At 38.7% G+C, this 14,374-nt stretch overlaps 1 protein-coding gene and 1 long non-coding RNA gene across 4 annotated transcripts in view; one reads left to right on the plus strand and one right to left on the minus strand.

Annotated features, from left to right (window-relative positions):
- Mindy2 (MINDY lysine 48 deubiquitinase 2) overlaps positions 1-11,173 on the minus strand; it is an 80,876-nt gene extending 69,703 nt beyond the window's left edge. For both annotated transcript variants that reach the window (XM_048792962.1, XM_015480606.2), the window contains exon 1: positions 10,084-11,173. In XM_048792962.1, coding sequence (XP_048648919.1) covers positions 10,084-10,917 — 834 coding nt within the window. In that variant the 5' untranslated portion in view covers positions 10,918-11,173. The remainder of the gene's footprint in view (positions 1-10,083) is intronic.
- Positions 11,174-11,211: 38 nt separating this feature from the next.
- LOC125613289 lies at positions 11,212-11,746 on the plus strand. 2 transcript variants are annotated; one of them, XR_007343793.1, is made up of 2 exons: positions 11,212-11,404; positions 11,527-11,746. It is a non-coding gene; the product is annotated as an uncharacterized LOC125613289 (long non-coding RNA). The 2 variants fall into 2 exon arrangements; XR_007343792.1 differs by having other exon boundaries at positions 11,212-11,397.
- The last annotated feature ends 2,628 nt before the right edge of the window (positions 11,747-14,374 follow it).

The raw sequence follows: 14,374 nt of genomic DNA on the forward strand, positions 1-14,374 counted from the left end.
AAGATATATATATATATATATATATATATATATATATATATATATATATATATAATTTTTAATTAAAAAATTTAGGGTACAGAGATATGGTTGGGTGGGAGGAACAACTTCTAATATTATATAGCACAGTAGGAAAACTATGTCTGCCAAGTAATTAAATATATCAAATAGCTAGTAGAGAAGGTTTTAAATATTCTCCAAAGAAATTATAAATGTCCAAGGTGACACCTGATCTGATCATCCATTTGTATATGTGTATTGAAATGTTAGACTGCAGTCAATAAATATGTACAACTACTATATGTCAATTACAAATATATATTTTAAAAAAACAGGAAGTTGAGCTGGAACTTGAGATAACATTTTTAATTCATTCATGAATTATTTGATTTCCATACTATAGACTATTTTTGCATTACAGTTGGCCCTCCATAGACACAGGTTCCATATCTGCAGATTCAATCAACCAGATAGAAAATATTCAAGGGGAGGTCATCTGTACTAAACATGTACAGACTTTTAAAACTGTCATTATTCCCAAAACAATATAGTGTGACAACATTTACATAGCATTTACATTTTATTAGGTAATATAAGTAATCTAGAGGTAATTTAAAGTATGCAGGAAGATGCACAGATAGGTTGTATACAAATACAATGTCATTTTATATAAGACTTGAGCATCTTTGGGGAGTTCTGGATCCAATCCACCACAGTTAGGAATAAGGTACTTACAGTAAAATGAATCACTAATAATATAATTTCTTCTTGTTCAAATTTCACTAATTTTGAATATGCAACATATACCCACATATCAATGTATTCAGCATGAATCTACAATATTCATGATTTTTTTGACTTAAAATTGTAAAGACATTGTTCTTCTGAAAATATTAGAAATATTATTAGTGTGGGGAAAAAGAAAAGAAAGGTAGGCTTCTCTCTTCAAAATAAGACTCAAAAACTTATGGATCCTCTCAACATGCCTTAAATTCTGGCTCCAGCAAATAAAATGTATGTATTGTAAGCTACTATACATCATTTTTAATAATAATTTAATTTATTATATGTACTATTCACTTATTACTATACTTAAAAATATTAAAAATTCAGACTCTTAGCTAGGTACAGTAGTAAATACCTATAGTCTCAGATACTTGTAATGCTGAGGCAGGATTGCTTGAGACCAGTAGTTCAAGGTCAACCTGGGCAACATAGAAACACCTTGACTCGAAAATGAATAAATAATTTGGGGGAGTGCTAGGGATTGAATTCGGGGGCACTCAACCACTGAGCCTATTTTGTATTTTATTTAAAGACAGGGCTCACTGAGTTGCTTAGCACCTTGCTTTTGCTGAGGCTGGCTTTGAACTCACCATCCTCCTGTCTCAGCCCTCCTGAGCCGCTGGGATTACAGGTGTGCACCAGTGCACCCAGCATAAATAAAAATTTTAAAATTTTAAAAATAAATAAAATTTCAACGTTTTAGTAAATCTATTTGGGGGCTTTCTACTTGCCACCAGTATTTAAATCAGAAAATTTTTATGAGACAGTCCCAACCTCAGGCTAATTTGAAACATTTTCATCATTAATTTTTATCATAATATAGATGTCTTCTTCCAAGTAACACAAATGCCTATTTAAAACCAACAAAAATTACAGGTTAAATTACAGACACTTCAAAGTGTTTTACAGCAATAAAAAATCACAATGAGATTTTTTAGCAAAATAAAGCATTTTCAATGTATGAAGCCTTGGGTTCAATCCTCAGCACTACATATATAAGAAGTTCAGCAAGCTTGCCATGCTAAAAAATCTTCACAAAAAAAAAAAAAAAAACACCTGACAGTGAAACTTTCACATTAATTGCTTAAAAGATATATAGGAACAAGAACAAGGTAAGATAACAGACCAGTCTGAAGACAACTGAAGTAGTCCAGCTAAGAGATAAAGAAAGCTTCAAGGGTAGTAGCAGTAGAGATAGAAATTATTGAATGATGGCAAAGGCAAGTTTACTCACCATAGAACCCCCCAAAAAATCTGAACTTAGAAGTGTCATATACTAGTCAGGCAAGGTGGCACATACCTGTAATCTCAGCTACTAAGGAGTCTGAGGCAAGAGGAACACAAATTCAAGGCCAACTAGAGCAATTTAGTGAGACCCTGTCTCAAAATAAAAATAAAGAGGGCTGGGGATGTAGCTCAGTGGTGGAGTATATGCTTAGCAGGCAAATGGCTTTAGTTTCAAGTTCTAGTATAGAAAAAAAGAAATGTCAGATATTTCCAAAGACATAAAGCACAAGGGGCAAAAAAACAGAATGAGTCTAGTATTAGATCTTTGGGACTTGATCTAATAAATCACAGAGTCTATCTCTACTTCTTTATCACAGGTTATCCCATCTTTCTCTGCCCCAGACCTATTGTCCACAAGGCTTACTGGTATCTTGAACTTTATCATCCCATTAAAATATATTCATTGAGATTTCTGGTTCTGGAGTGGGTGATAATCTTACCTTGGACAAGTTATTTAAACTTTATTTAGCTTCAATTTTTTGTATATGCAAAATAGAAAACAATAGCTACATAAATATTTCATGATGCACTTGAAAAAATTAAAAGAGAAAATATATATAATGCATATATAATAACACAGTAAGAGGGCACAAAACTAACTGAATACTTAATATTACTCAAAGTCCTATGATTGTTGGTACCATCTATACCCTCAACAGACAAGGTTGGAAGGGGAGAAGGAAGGATTTTCACTGAAAGAATACCAATATCAATGGCAGAGGAGAAAATGCACACATCACCCACTGGCACTATTACTATCATACTATCATCAGCTCTCATCTACTTTATCTCACAAATCCAGAGATACAACACTACTTTTAATTCTTGAGAAAGACTAGCAATGAAAGATTCAGAAACTTTCCTTAAAATCATTTGTGTAAACAAAACCCCACATTGTGTGAAGTTTTTAATCTCTTCTCACAAGATCTATATTTAAAAGAGAGTGGGCAGAGACTAAGAAAGAACCTTTGGTTCACCATCTGTTTTTGCTTTTATAAGTAATAAATACACTTGGAAAACCTCAAGAGAGTTTTGTGCTTACTTTAGGAAACAGAACATGAGAAAATTTGTATGACTGCAATGTTCCTACAAGTCAGGGAAAAAGCAAAGCATTAGAAGAAAGAAGAGGTAGCTGCACACACACAGGAAGGAAGGAAGGAAGGAAAGAAGGAAGGAAGGAAGGGAGGGAGGGAGGGAGGGAGGGAGGGAGAACTATGGCAAAAGCTCATTGCTGGCAAAAAACTTACATCCATGGAGCCTCATTTTGTAGGTGACAATGAGACAGAGAAAATGTCCATTTGAACTTCAGATTTTCTGTTAATGGCCTTTTAGTCTTTTTGCTATTGTGCTGCTTATATTTTTCTTTCTTATATATGTATTTATTTATTTATTTACTTTGGTACCAGGGATTGAACTGAGTGGCATTTAATCACTGAGCCATATCCCCAGTCCTTTTTTTTTTTTAAAGAGAGAGAGAGAGAGAGAGAGAGAGAGAGAGAGTTAATTTTTAATATTTATTTTTTAGTTTTCGGNAGAGAGAGAGAGAGAGAGAGAGAGAGAGAGAGAATTTTTAATATTTATTTTTTAGTTTTCGGCGGACACAACATCTCTGTATGGGGTGCTGAGGATCGAACCCGGGCCACACGCATGCCAGGTGAGCGCGCTACTGCTTGAGCCACATCCCCAGCCCCTCCCCAGTCCTTTCTACTTTTTATTTTGAGACAGGGTGTTGATCAGTTGTTCAGGGTGAACACAAACTTGTAATCCTCCTACCTCAACCTTTTATAGTCACTGAGATTATAGGCATGAGCCACCACACCCAGCTCTTTTTATAATTTATAAGGGTTCTATATAAACTAAGAAATTAATCTTTAGACATTCAATCTGGCAAATATTTCTCTCAGTTAAATGTGTATTTTGATTTAATTTATGATGAGCTTGTTGTTTTTTGTGTGTAAGGTATATATATTTTTTCTTTTTTTAAACCTTAAGCTTTTAAAATAATTTACAGAATCAAATGAATCAATCCTCATCTTACAGTTTGTTGGTTTGATGTGTGAAGAAATCAGCTTAACATAAAAAAATTCTTGCTTCAGAACTTTGGCATTTATCCCTTGATTTAACTGAAGATCATTTATAGATTTGAACTCATATTAAACAAAGAAAGAGAAAATGAGGAAAAGAATTTCCTACCCAAAAGGGTTAGGGAGAAAAGGCTATGTATTTCAGCATCTTAAATTAGAATACTGAATTCATTCTTCTATTAAAATGCTAATATCTACATAATAATTAGCTATTATACTATGATATGTCCTCTATCATAATATACAGTATAGTTCTATTGAAGTTTTTGTGTATGTTGGCCTCAGAATCTATAACATTCTTTCTGAAAGAAAGAGAAAATAGGGACTCCCTCTATTATTAAATATCTTTGCAAACATAAAAGTATTAGGGCAAAAACTTTTAAAGTTTAAATCATATGCAAAGGTAGAAAGGTAGTAACATACTCAACTATCGAGCATTCATCAGTCAGCTTCAACATGTATAACATAAAGCCATTATCATCAAAAACAAATTTATTAACTGTCATCTCTCATCCAGAACCACTGCACTTACTTCCTCTTAATCACTCAAATCCTCCTATATGTGTTCAGTCTACTGATCTTATGATTTCATCCTCTCAAACGAGTGGCTCAACTGTTTCACTTAAAACTCTTATTTCATTTACCTTCCGTGAATCAACCCTTGAAAAGTTCATTCTCTGAAAACACTAACGAGACATTCTTCCTGGTCCTATTTCCAGGTAGAAGAGAACTACTAGAGAAAAACCAAAAACAAACAACAAAAAAGCAAAACTGACATAGCAAAAGCTTTTAAAGCCTACCTAAACTGGGTGTGGTGGTGCCTGCCTGAAATTCCAGCCACTCAGGAGGTTAAAGCAGGAATATTGCAAGTCCAAAGCCAGACTCAGCAATTTAGCGAGGCCCTAAGCAACTTAGTGAGACCTTGTCTCAAAATAAAAATAAAAAGGGCTGCTAATGTAGCTCAGTCGTTAAGTGCCCCTGGGTTTAATCCGTAATACAAAAAAAAAAAAAAGAAAGAAAAGAAACTTCTCTAAAATGCAAAGTACTTAAAATCTATCCCTTCGATGCTTTATAATGTCTCTCCTTCTCTCCTTAATTACTGATGAGTTCAATAGTTACTCTGCCACAATGGAAAATGTGAGGTTCCACACTCCATCTATCTCACTATATTAATATGATCAGTCTGTATCATCCTTGTCCCAATCCTTCAGAAACTGAAATTGGTGTTCCTTTTCTCTAGAGACTGTACCACCTATTCTGAAGACCTGTATTTCCTGTTCCCTGTGACCTTGTCCCCATACCGGTCCTTTTTTGGCAAAATCTTTCCTACTCCATCTGTTCCTTGATTTTGCTGCATTTGACAATGGTAACAAACCATTTTCCGATTACATTTTCTCTCCCTGACTACTCTCACGACACTGTCCTATTTCTTCTTCTCATTCCACATTTCAAATTGTACATGTGGTAATTTTTTTTCAATTCTCTTACTTCTAACACACCTTTTTAATCTTTAATCCTGTTTTCTCTTTACCTGTTGGAGAATGGGGTAAAGGAGGAACTGGGGAAACAGAGGCAAGGTAGGTAGGATGTTTCTAATTGCTACATGTTGAGGCAGAAAAATATTGAGAACTATAGCTTATCACTTTCCATGGAGAATTCATTTATTCTCATAGATACATACTCAGATCTATGCAATAATCCCCAAATTCAGTCTCTATTATAATTTTTACCTCTTTCCTGAGACCCAGTCCATGCTCCTGGAGGCATAATATTTTTATGTCCCTCTATTAGACATTTCTAACTTGACACAGCAAACTTTGCCATCAACTTTTCCATCTAAAATTATTGCATTTACACCCTTCCTATCTTATGAAAGATCCAACAAATAGGTATTATCAAAATTTGAAAAAAAAAGAATGACATCTCCTTCATTGTTTTTTTTTTTTTTTTGGTGGTACTGGGGAACTCAGGGCCTTGCACATGCTAAGCAAGTGTTCTGGCACTGAGTTACAGCCGCAGGCCTTCTTTAAAATTTTATTATAGAGACAGAGTCTTGCCAAGTTGCCAGGCTGACCTTGAACTTGGGATCCTCCTGCTTCAGCTTCCTGAGTAGCTGGAATTACAGGCATATCCCATGGCAGCCTTCATTTCTTATATCTAGTTAGTGATAAATTCATCACTAGTACCTTCCTTCATTAAAGAGAAAAGGCAAAGCAAAGAATTATGTATCAAAAAAAAAAAAAACCTATGCTTAGAGCTAGGGATGTAGCTCAGAGGTAGAGTACTTGCCTAGCATGTGCTAGGCCCTGGATTTGACCCCCAGCACAGCCAAAATAAACAAAACAAAACAAAAAGCTATCCTTATTAATTTTTTCTATTACATTCACTACAATCTTGGGGCTGAGAACATAGCTTAGTGGTTGGGCCTCCTACTTTAGCATGCACAAGGCCCTGGATTCAATAAAAATGTGGGGCTGGGGATGTAGTTCAGTGGCACATGCTTAGCGTGTATAAGGCCTTGGGTTCCTTCCCCAACACTACAAAAAAAAAAAGTGAGTGTGTGAGTGTGTGAGTGTGTGAGTGTGTGTGTGTGTGTCCTCAGAGTCATTAAAAATTATTGAGGATCCCAAAGAGTTTTTGTCTATGTGAATTTTATCTGTTACTATTTACCATATTAGAAATTAAAATTGAGGGGAAAAAAAACATTTTTCAGTATTGGTGATTATACTTGGGGTTGCTTTACCACTGAGTTACATCCCTAGCCCTTATTTTTATTTTAAGACAGGGTCTCACTAAAGCCAGGTGCAGTGGCACATGCCTATAATCCCAGCTACTCGGGTGTCTGAGATAGGAAGATTGGAAGTTCAAAGCCAGCCTCATCAACTTAGTGAGACCATGACTCTAAATAAAACTTATAAAAAGGGGTGGGGATGAGGCTCAGTGGATAAGCAAATCTCACTAAACTGACAATGCTAGCCTCCAACTTGTGTTCCTCCTGCCTCTGCCTCTGGAGTTGCTGAGAATATATAGTTTTGCCTGGCAAAACTTAGAAAAATTTAAAACACAAGAATATATAGATGGGGATTGGGGATATGGCTCAAGCGGTAGCACGCTCGCCTGGCAAGCACAGGGCACTAGGTTCTATCCTCAGTACCACAAAAGTAAAATAAAGATGTTGTGTCCGCCGAAAACTAAAAATAAATATTAAAAAAATTCTCTCTCTCTTTAAAAAAAAAAAAAAGAATATGTAGATAACATTCCATTAACTGTCAGAGCAATTGGCAACTTATCACCAATCATGCAGCCAAAACTTCAAAAAGGCAAATAACATCATTATTATGAAGATAGTTTCAATCTCTAGAATTCCTGGTTTACTTTGAGATACTGCTTTACTTTGCTTCTCTTATCCATCTCCCTATCAGTTAATGACTACTGATGACAGACTTTTGTGCACATAGACTAAATGCAGGAAAAAAGACTGCCTTTTTACAAAATACTCTTCAAATTCATTTGCATGCCTGCTGATCCACAGCCTAACAAGACCTATCAATTTTCTGTCCTGCTGTTCCTCTTTCCTTCCTTCTCTGCACACTGCACTTTAGCCAAGGTTGGAGGTCCCAAAGAGAACAAACCTTTTTCTAAAAGCTTTAGAGTCTTTGAATGTATGCTTTGCCTAGAAGGCTTTCTCTTACTCATCCTACAGACATGGTTCATAAGGTTCTCTTCTATGAAGGTTTCCCATGAATCCCCAATTACCTTTTCTCTGTATTTTCATAATACACTAGAGTTTCTCACATTGCTCTGCAATTACTGTTTATATATCTGCCTCCTCTTTTGAACAAAGACAAAATTTGTTTTATACTCTTCTCTGCATTTCTATAGTACCTTACACATAGTGGAAACCCAAAGATGTGATCATATACTCAAATCAGTCTTTCAGAGTCATTTCAAAGCTCATCTATCCCCAAGTACTCCAGGCCACACAGTATTTGCTTCTTCCTCTGAAGTTCTGCAGTACTATATGGAAACTAAGAAGAGAGAAAATCTTAAAGGAAACTAAATAATTATTCCTTCTTACAAAAGAGAATGGCTCACAGAATCAAGTTTTAATTCCCTGGTCAAAAGCCTCCATCAAGTAGGTCTTCTACACCTTTTCATTTTTATTATTCTTCAGTATAAACTTAGCAATATGAACATCACCATTTCTAATAAACACACACAAACACAGACACACTATCCATTCTATTTGCATTCCTTTTGTTTATATTATTCTCCCCTTTAGGAAATACATTTCCCTGTTATCCTAAATCCTTTTTTCCTTAAAAGCTTGGTACAAGACCTATTAATCCCATGAAGCTTTCTGGGACTGTGCCAAACCAAAGGAAAATTTCTCATTTTTGAATATCTAGCACATTCCCATTTGTTCCATATAACTTAATATTTAGTATTATTTAATAATATTACATAAATAAACACAGCAATCCCAAATATCTTGATAGCTCTTCTAGAGCAGGCACTGGCTAGACACCAGGATCCCAATGACTTGGGAGGCTGAAGCAGGTGGATCAAAAGTTTGAGATCAGCTTCAGCAACTCAGTGAGATCCTGTCTCAAAATTAAAATAAAAAAAGCTGGGAACATAGCTCTGTGAAAGAGTGCCCCAGGGCTCAATACCCAGTTCCCTAAAAAAAAAAGCAGGCACCTGTCTTCACTCAAAATATCCAAGTGCCATTAAAAACCAGATAATGGAAAGGATTCTAATCTTACATCCTTTGTATCAGCCTTGCTAGCAATAGGAAGATACAACATATATAAATATTACCTGCTTTACTTGATTTTCTTCCTAACTGATCAGAATAATCCAAGCTATTGTTTTCCTAGAGAATATTTTATCTATAAATATAATTAACATTTTGAAAATAAAATAAGTGGTATGAGATGCAATTCCTCAGCACCTTGAAACTGCTAACTTACACAAGACACAGGTTACAGGTTACTCATTCTGAGTCTTCAACATACTTACCCTTCTCTTTTTTGCTCCATTATCTTAGATATATATTTTATTTTAGTTGTTAATAGTTTTAGCTCCTTCAATACGTTCTGATGTATGATTACAGGCAATAATGCCAAACCTTTTAAGTACAGCCAAAGAAAGGAGGGAAGTAAAAATCATGCATAAAATAAAATCAGTCTTTGAAAAACTAGAAATTATGGTAATTAGGTCTCAGATCAATGTTGAGACCTTTAGCCAAGGTTGGAGGTCCCAACCTCTTTTACTTAGGAAGAATTTCTCTAAAGGGTCATATCTTCCTTATAACCATTCCCTTAAGTATCCAAATGGGGCAAGAATTATTTGGAAAATAGACTAAACTTAACCATCAAAACTTATTCCATGATATCATGGATTGATGGTAAATTCTGAAGATCACCTTCTCCAACTCTTCACTTTTTTTTTTTTTTTGCCTATGTTATAAAGCCAATACAAAGCAATACTACAGGAAAACATCGGTTAAAAATAACTTTAGGTTTAGGGCGGTTTAAGCCCTACTTGTTTGTAAGTACAGTATATCAACCACAACATTAAACTGAATGTTGAACTCTTATTTAAACACTACTAAACAGATTTGAAGTTAAGTGCAATTCTTCCTGAGATAGATGTGTGTGTATACAACACACACACGATGTATATGTATGATCAACACATATGACATGTATATGCTATTCACATACAAGATAAACATATATACATATATATATGAACATGAATATTCTTTCAACAAAGGATTCCTGGAATGAATTTCATCCAAGAAGAAAAGAGGACTGATGAATGAAGAAAGGAAGAAGCTATCAGCTGACAAGCAATAGCTTCCTCACCCCATTTTGCCCCTCCCCAGAAACGGTAGGAAGTAGAAAGCTGCAGAATGTACCTTCCAGGCCAGAAGCAAAACATTGAGGATGGCCAGCAATGGGCAGGGTCCATTCTCATTCTGGGTGATGATGGGTGTGTTCTCTTCCTTCCACTGGATCCACTTGATGTGATACACAGACTGTCCCGGGAAGCGTTCCTTGGAGGCTGCCAACACCTGAGCGGTGTCCTCCTCCTCCTCTCTGCACAGAGGGGCAGCCCGAGGCAATACTGCCGCGCCCTCCTCCTCCTCGGGAACCTTGTTCTCTGATCCCTCTTCACTATTGAATTCGGAGCTACTGGGGAAAGAATGCAGGTTAGAGAACGACTCTAGGGAGTCCAGGCTTGGCGATTCCCCAGGAGGGCTCGGGTCGCTGCAACTGCTGCTGAGGCCGCCAGCGCTGCGGGGCTCCTCGGAGCCGGCGGTCGCCAGTTCTGCTCCGCAGGTGTCGGCAGGATCCAGGCGGGGCCCCGAGTCTCCGGCCGGACCCAAACCAAGGCCCGCAACGGCCTCGGCTGTCTCGGGGGAGGCGGTCACCTTGTGCTGCCCTCTCAGAGGCGCCTTCGCGGGAGCAGGACGCTCCAAAACGCTCTCCTTCAAGTCCAAGCCCGGGAAGGAGCTGCAGAGTCCAGGAGTCTGAGGAGAGCCCGCGGGAGAAGCCGAGTCTGGGGGGCTTCTGGCAGCCGCCGCCCCCTGCCCATTCCCGCTGCCGTTCTCCGCCGCCCGTACTCCAGGACCATCTCCAGCGGCAAGCCTGGTCTCCTGTAGTCCTTCTGAGGGAGTACCTGTTCCCGGCCCTGGCCCGGCCGCCACCCCGTGTTCTAGCGGCAGCAGGCTCTCGGGGCCGCTCTCCATACCCGGCCGGCCGCCCGCCCCTGGCTCTATAGAGACCGCGGCCAGCACTCCTCAGCCAGCGCCTCCGACGCCATGACAGCGGCACTGGCAGTTACAGCGCCCTAGCGCGGCCCTGGCCAGGCACGTCACCGGGGAGGGCACCGGGAGCGCGCGCGCCGCCGCCACCGCGCCCTCCGCCCGATCGGGGCGTGCCCCCGCGCGACTGAGCTATGCGGGGCGAAGGCGAACCCGCAGCAGCCGCCCACGTAGCCCCGTCCCTCCCGCGTGCGGGTGCCAGCTTGAGTCCCGAAAGCCGGGCGTGGCGGGCGTGGCCGGGGGCGTGGCTAGGGGCGCGTCTCCGCGGCCTCAGCTCCAGTAGGAAAACATCCTCTCACTCTGTGGCCGGAAGTTGAACTCCGGGGCAGCCCCACTGCCGCGCCGCTGCTTTAAAGGCCCGCGCTGGAAGCGGCTGAACTCTTGGCTGTGACCTCTCAGAGCCGGGTCGGATGTGGGTCTGAGCGGGGGTGGGGTGGGTATTGGAAGTGGTCGTAGCATTTGAAGAAGGGCTCGGGAGACTTGTTTCCCCAGCTTGTAATATGAAAAATTCACAGCATTTCTTACCGAATGCAGCTTTTAAAGGCGGAGATCTATTCGAGGTGTTTGGATTACTGCAGTGCACAAATTTCATTCTCCCTGTTCTGGCTGAGAATCTCTGGGCTTCCCACCGGCTACTGGTGCGACGACGTTCGCCCTATAGGAGGCGTCAGTGTGGTTGTGGATATTGGCCTGCGCAGCAAAAGAAAGTGGGTAATTTGGGCCAGTAATAATAAATTTACTTGCGTTCGAATTAGCCAAGTCTGTGGTTTTGGTTTTGGCGTCATTTTGCATGGAGTGGGAAGCGCCTGCTAATGAAAAATGTCTTTTTCTAATAAGAATTGACTACTCTTCAGAACATGTAGTTTTCAAAGAGGACTGACGGTAGCCTGGAAGTTTTGTTGGTAAGAAGGTGGATGCGGGTCCTATTGTGACCCCTCCCAGAAAAGCACCATTTCTTGAAATCCCCCTTTCCCTCAGCTCCGGGGACACAAAAATTACAACACAGATCTTATCTGACGTATTGAGTCAGACTCCTGCTTGTAATCCCAGCTATTCGGGAGGCTGAGGCAGGGGGATCACAAATTTAAGGCCTGACTCCCTCCACCTTAGTGAAACACGGTCTTAAAATAAAAAGGGGTGAGGATGTAGCTTCCTTAGCATGCCCGTGGTCCTGAGTTCAATCCTCAGAAACACCAAAAATAAAAAACACCAAACAAAAACCCCTGACACATAATAGAATATGATATATTCGTATTCTATTGGTTAGAGAATATAGCCAACATTACAAAGTATTGTTTTATTCATTCTTCGGCACATTTTAGTACCAAGTATATTGGTGGGTACTGTTTTTATCATTGCGGATGCCACTGTAGTCCGCAGAGTTCAAGTAAGTGTTGGGAATCAAACCCAGGGCCTTCTAAGCAAGTGCTCTACAACTAAGCTTATATCTTCAGTCCCTTGACTTTTTTTTCTAATTGTTTCTTTCTTTCTTTTTCTCTTTCTTTCTTTCTTTCTTTTTTTTTCTTTTTTTGGTACCAGGGATTGAATCCAGGGGCACTTAACCACTGAGCCGCATCCCCGACCCACTTTTATTTATTTATTTTTATTTTTAAATTTTTTTAGTTGTAGGCAGACACAACAGCTTTATTTTATTTATTTATTTTTATGTGGTGCTGAGGATCAAAGCCAGTGCCTCACAGGTCCTAAGCAAGTGCCTACCACTGAGCCACAATCCCAGCCCCCAGCTCCTTTTTATATTGTATTAGAGACAAGGTCTCGCTGAGTTACTTAGGGCCTCACTAAGTTGCTTAGCCTGGCTTTGAACTTGGAGTCTCCTGCCTTAGCCTCCTGAGACACTGGGAGTACAGTCATGTACCACTGCATCTGGCTATTGCTATACTTTTAATACTTGCTCGGTAAGTATAGTTTCTGAAGCATGCAGAAGATGGAGCCTCTTCCCCTTTTAACATTGGCATGATATCTATCGGATTTTTTTGGAAAGCAAAAAAATCAGAAAAGATAATATAAATTTTCTTCAGAATGTTGAATTTAGGAACCTTGTGTGCATTTGGTTTCCATATTGATCCATAAGCAATAAATTCTGTAGTTAGATTTGAATTTTTCTCTAAGAAAGAATTGCCGGTGTTAAATATGTGAAGACTCTGGGTTTGATCCTGAGTACTGCCTTCCCTTCCCCCCAATATTGCTGGATTAAGCACATTACAGAACCTTGAAGTACAATTGAGAATATTACAGGTTTCAGGAAATTCAGAATTTAGTATGGTTTCTCAAATTTAAGAAGATCTGTAAAGGTTTGTTATATGAACAAATTAAATAAATGAAGAATCATACATAGGCCATTAAATTACACATAGATCAAAAAATCATGGAACATAGTTCTCAAATAATGGCCCTTCAAGCATTTTTTAAAAGCCCTGCTTGGACTGGGCACAGTGATGCATGCATGTAATCCCAGTGACTCAGGAGACTGAGGATTGCAAGTTCAAGGCCAGTCTCAGCAGTTTAGTAAGACTCTGTCTCAAAAATAAAAAGGACTAGGAGTGTAGCTCAGTGGTAAAGCCCCCTGAGTTCTATCTCTGGTATCAAACAAACACAGCAATAACAACAACCCACTTGGAAAAACCTGTACTTATACTGGTAGACTTTTATTAGTGTATGTTTCAAATGTTCACATTCATAATTTTAAAATTTGTTTACAACAAAAAGAAGCAGAACCAGTTTTTCTTTTCAATGTAGTCAATAATTATATAGGTCAAGATGAAGATTGGCAAGAAAATATGTAATTATTTGAGTTCATAAAAATGTACGTAGTGATAGAGGCATGCCAGAGGCTCTGGGTTCAATCCCTAGCACCAAAAAATTAATTAAAATTTAAAAAAAGAGAAATAAATATACATAGTTTGTTTTTTAAATGGAGGTACGGAATGGCATCTAAGGAGAGTACCAGAGACATAAAACAATAAACTGAGTAATGTCTTATTTTTGCTTTATATGTATTTTTACCTAATCTTTGAGATATGATAAACCATTTTAGGTTAAAATGTTACTACTCAAATTTATAGTAATTATTATTTGTAGTACTTGGTATTGAACCCCATGGGTACTCTACCATGAGTTATATTCCCAGCCTTCTTTTTAAATATTGAGACAGGATCTTGCTAAGTTGCCCAGGCTAGTTATGAATTTGCAGTCCTCCTGCCTCAGGAGTAACTGGGAATATAGGTCTGTGTCACCACATCTAGTTTTTAGGATTAATCTTTAAAGTTACGGATGTAATAGTCTTAAAAAGTTAAATAGCTTCTCTGCTGTATTCCTCCACATCTTTGAATACTGCTCTTTTTTTTTTTTTTTTTTTTTACCT

The sequence above is a fragment of the Marmota marmota genome, unplaced genomic scaffold (genome assembly GCF_001458135.2).
Source record: "Marmota marmota marmota unplaced genomic scaffold, marMar, whole genome shotgun sequence".
NCBI classification, from domain to species: Eukaryota; Metazoa; Chordata; class Mammalia; order Rodentia; family Sciuridae; genus Marmota; species Marmota marmota.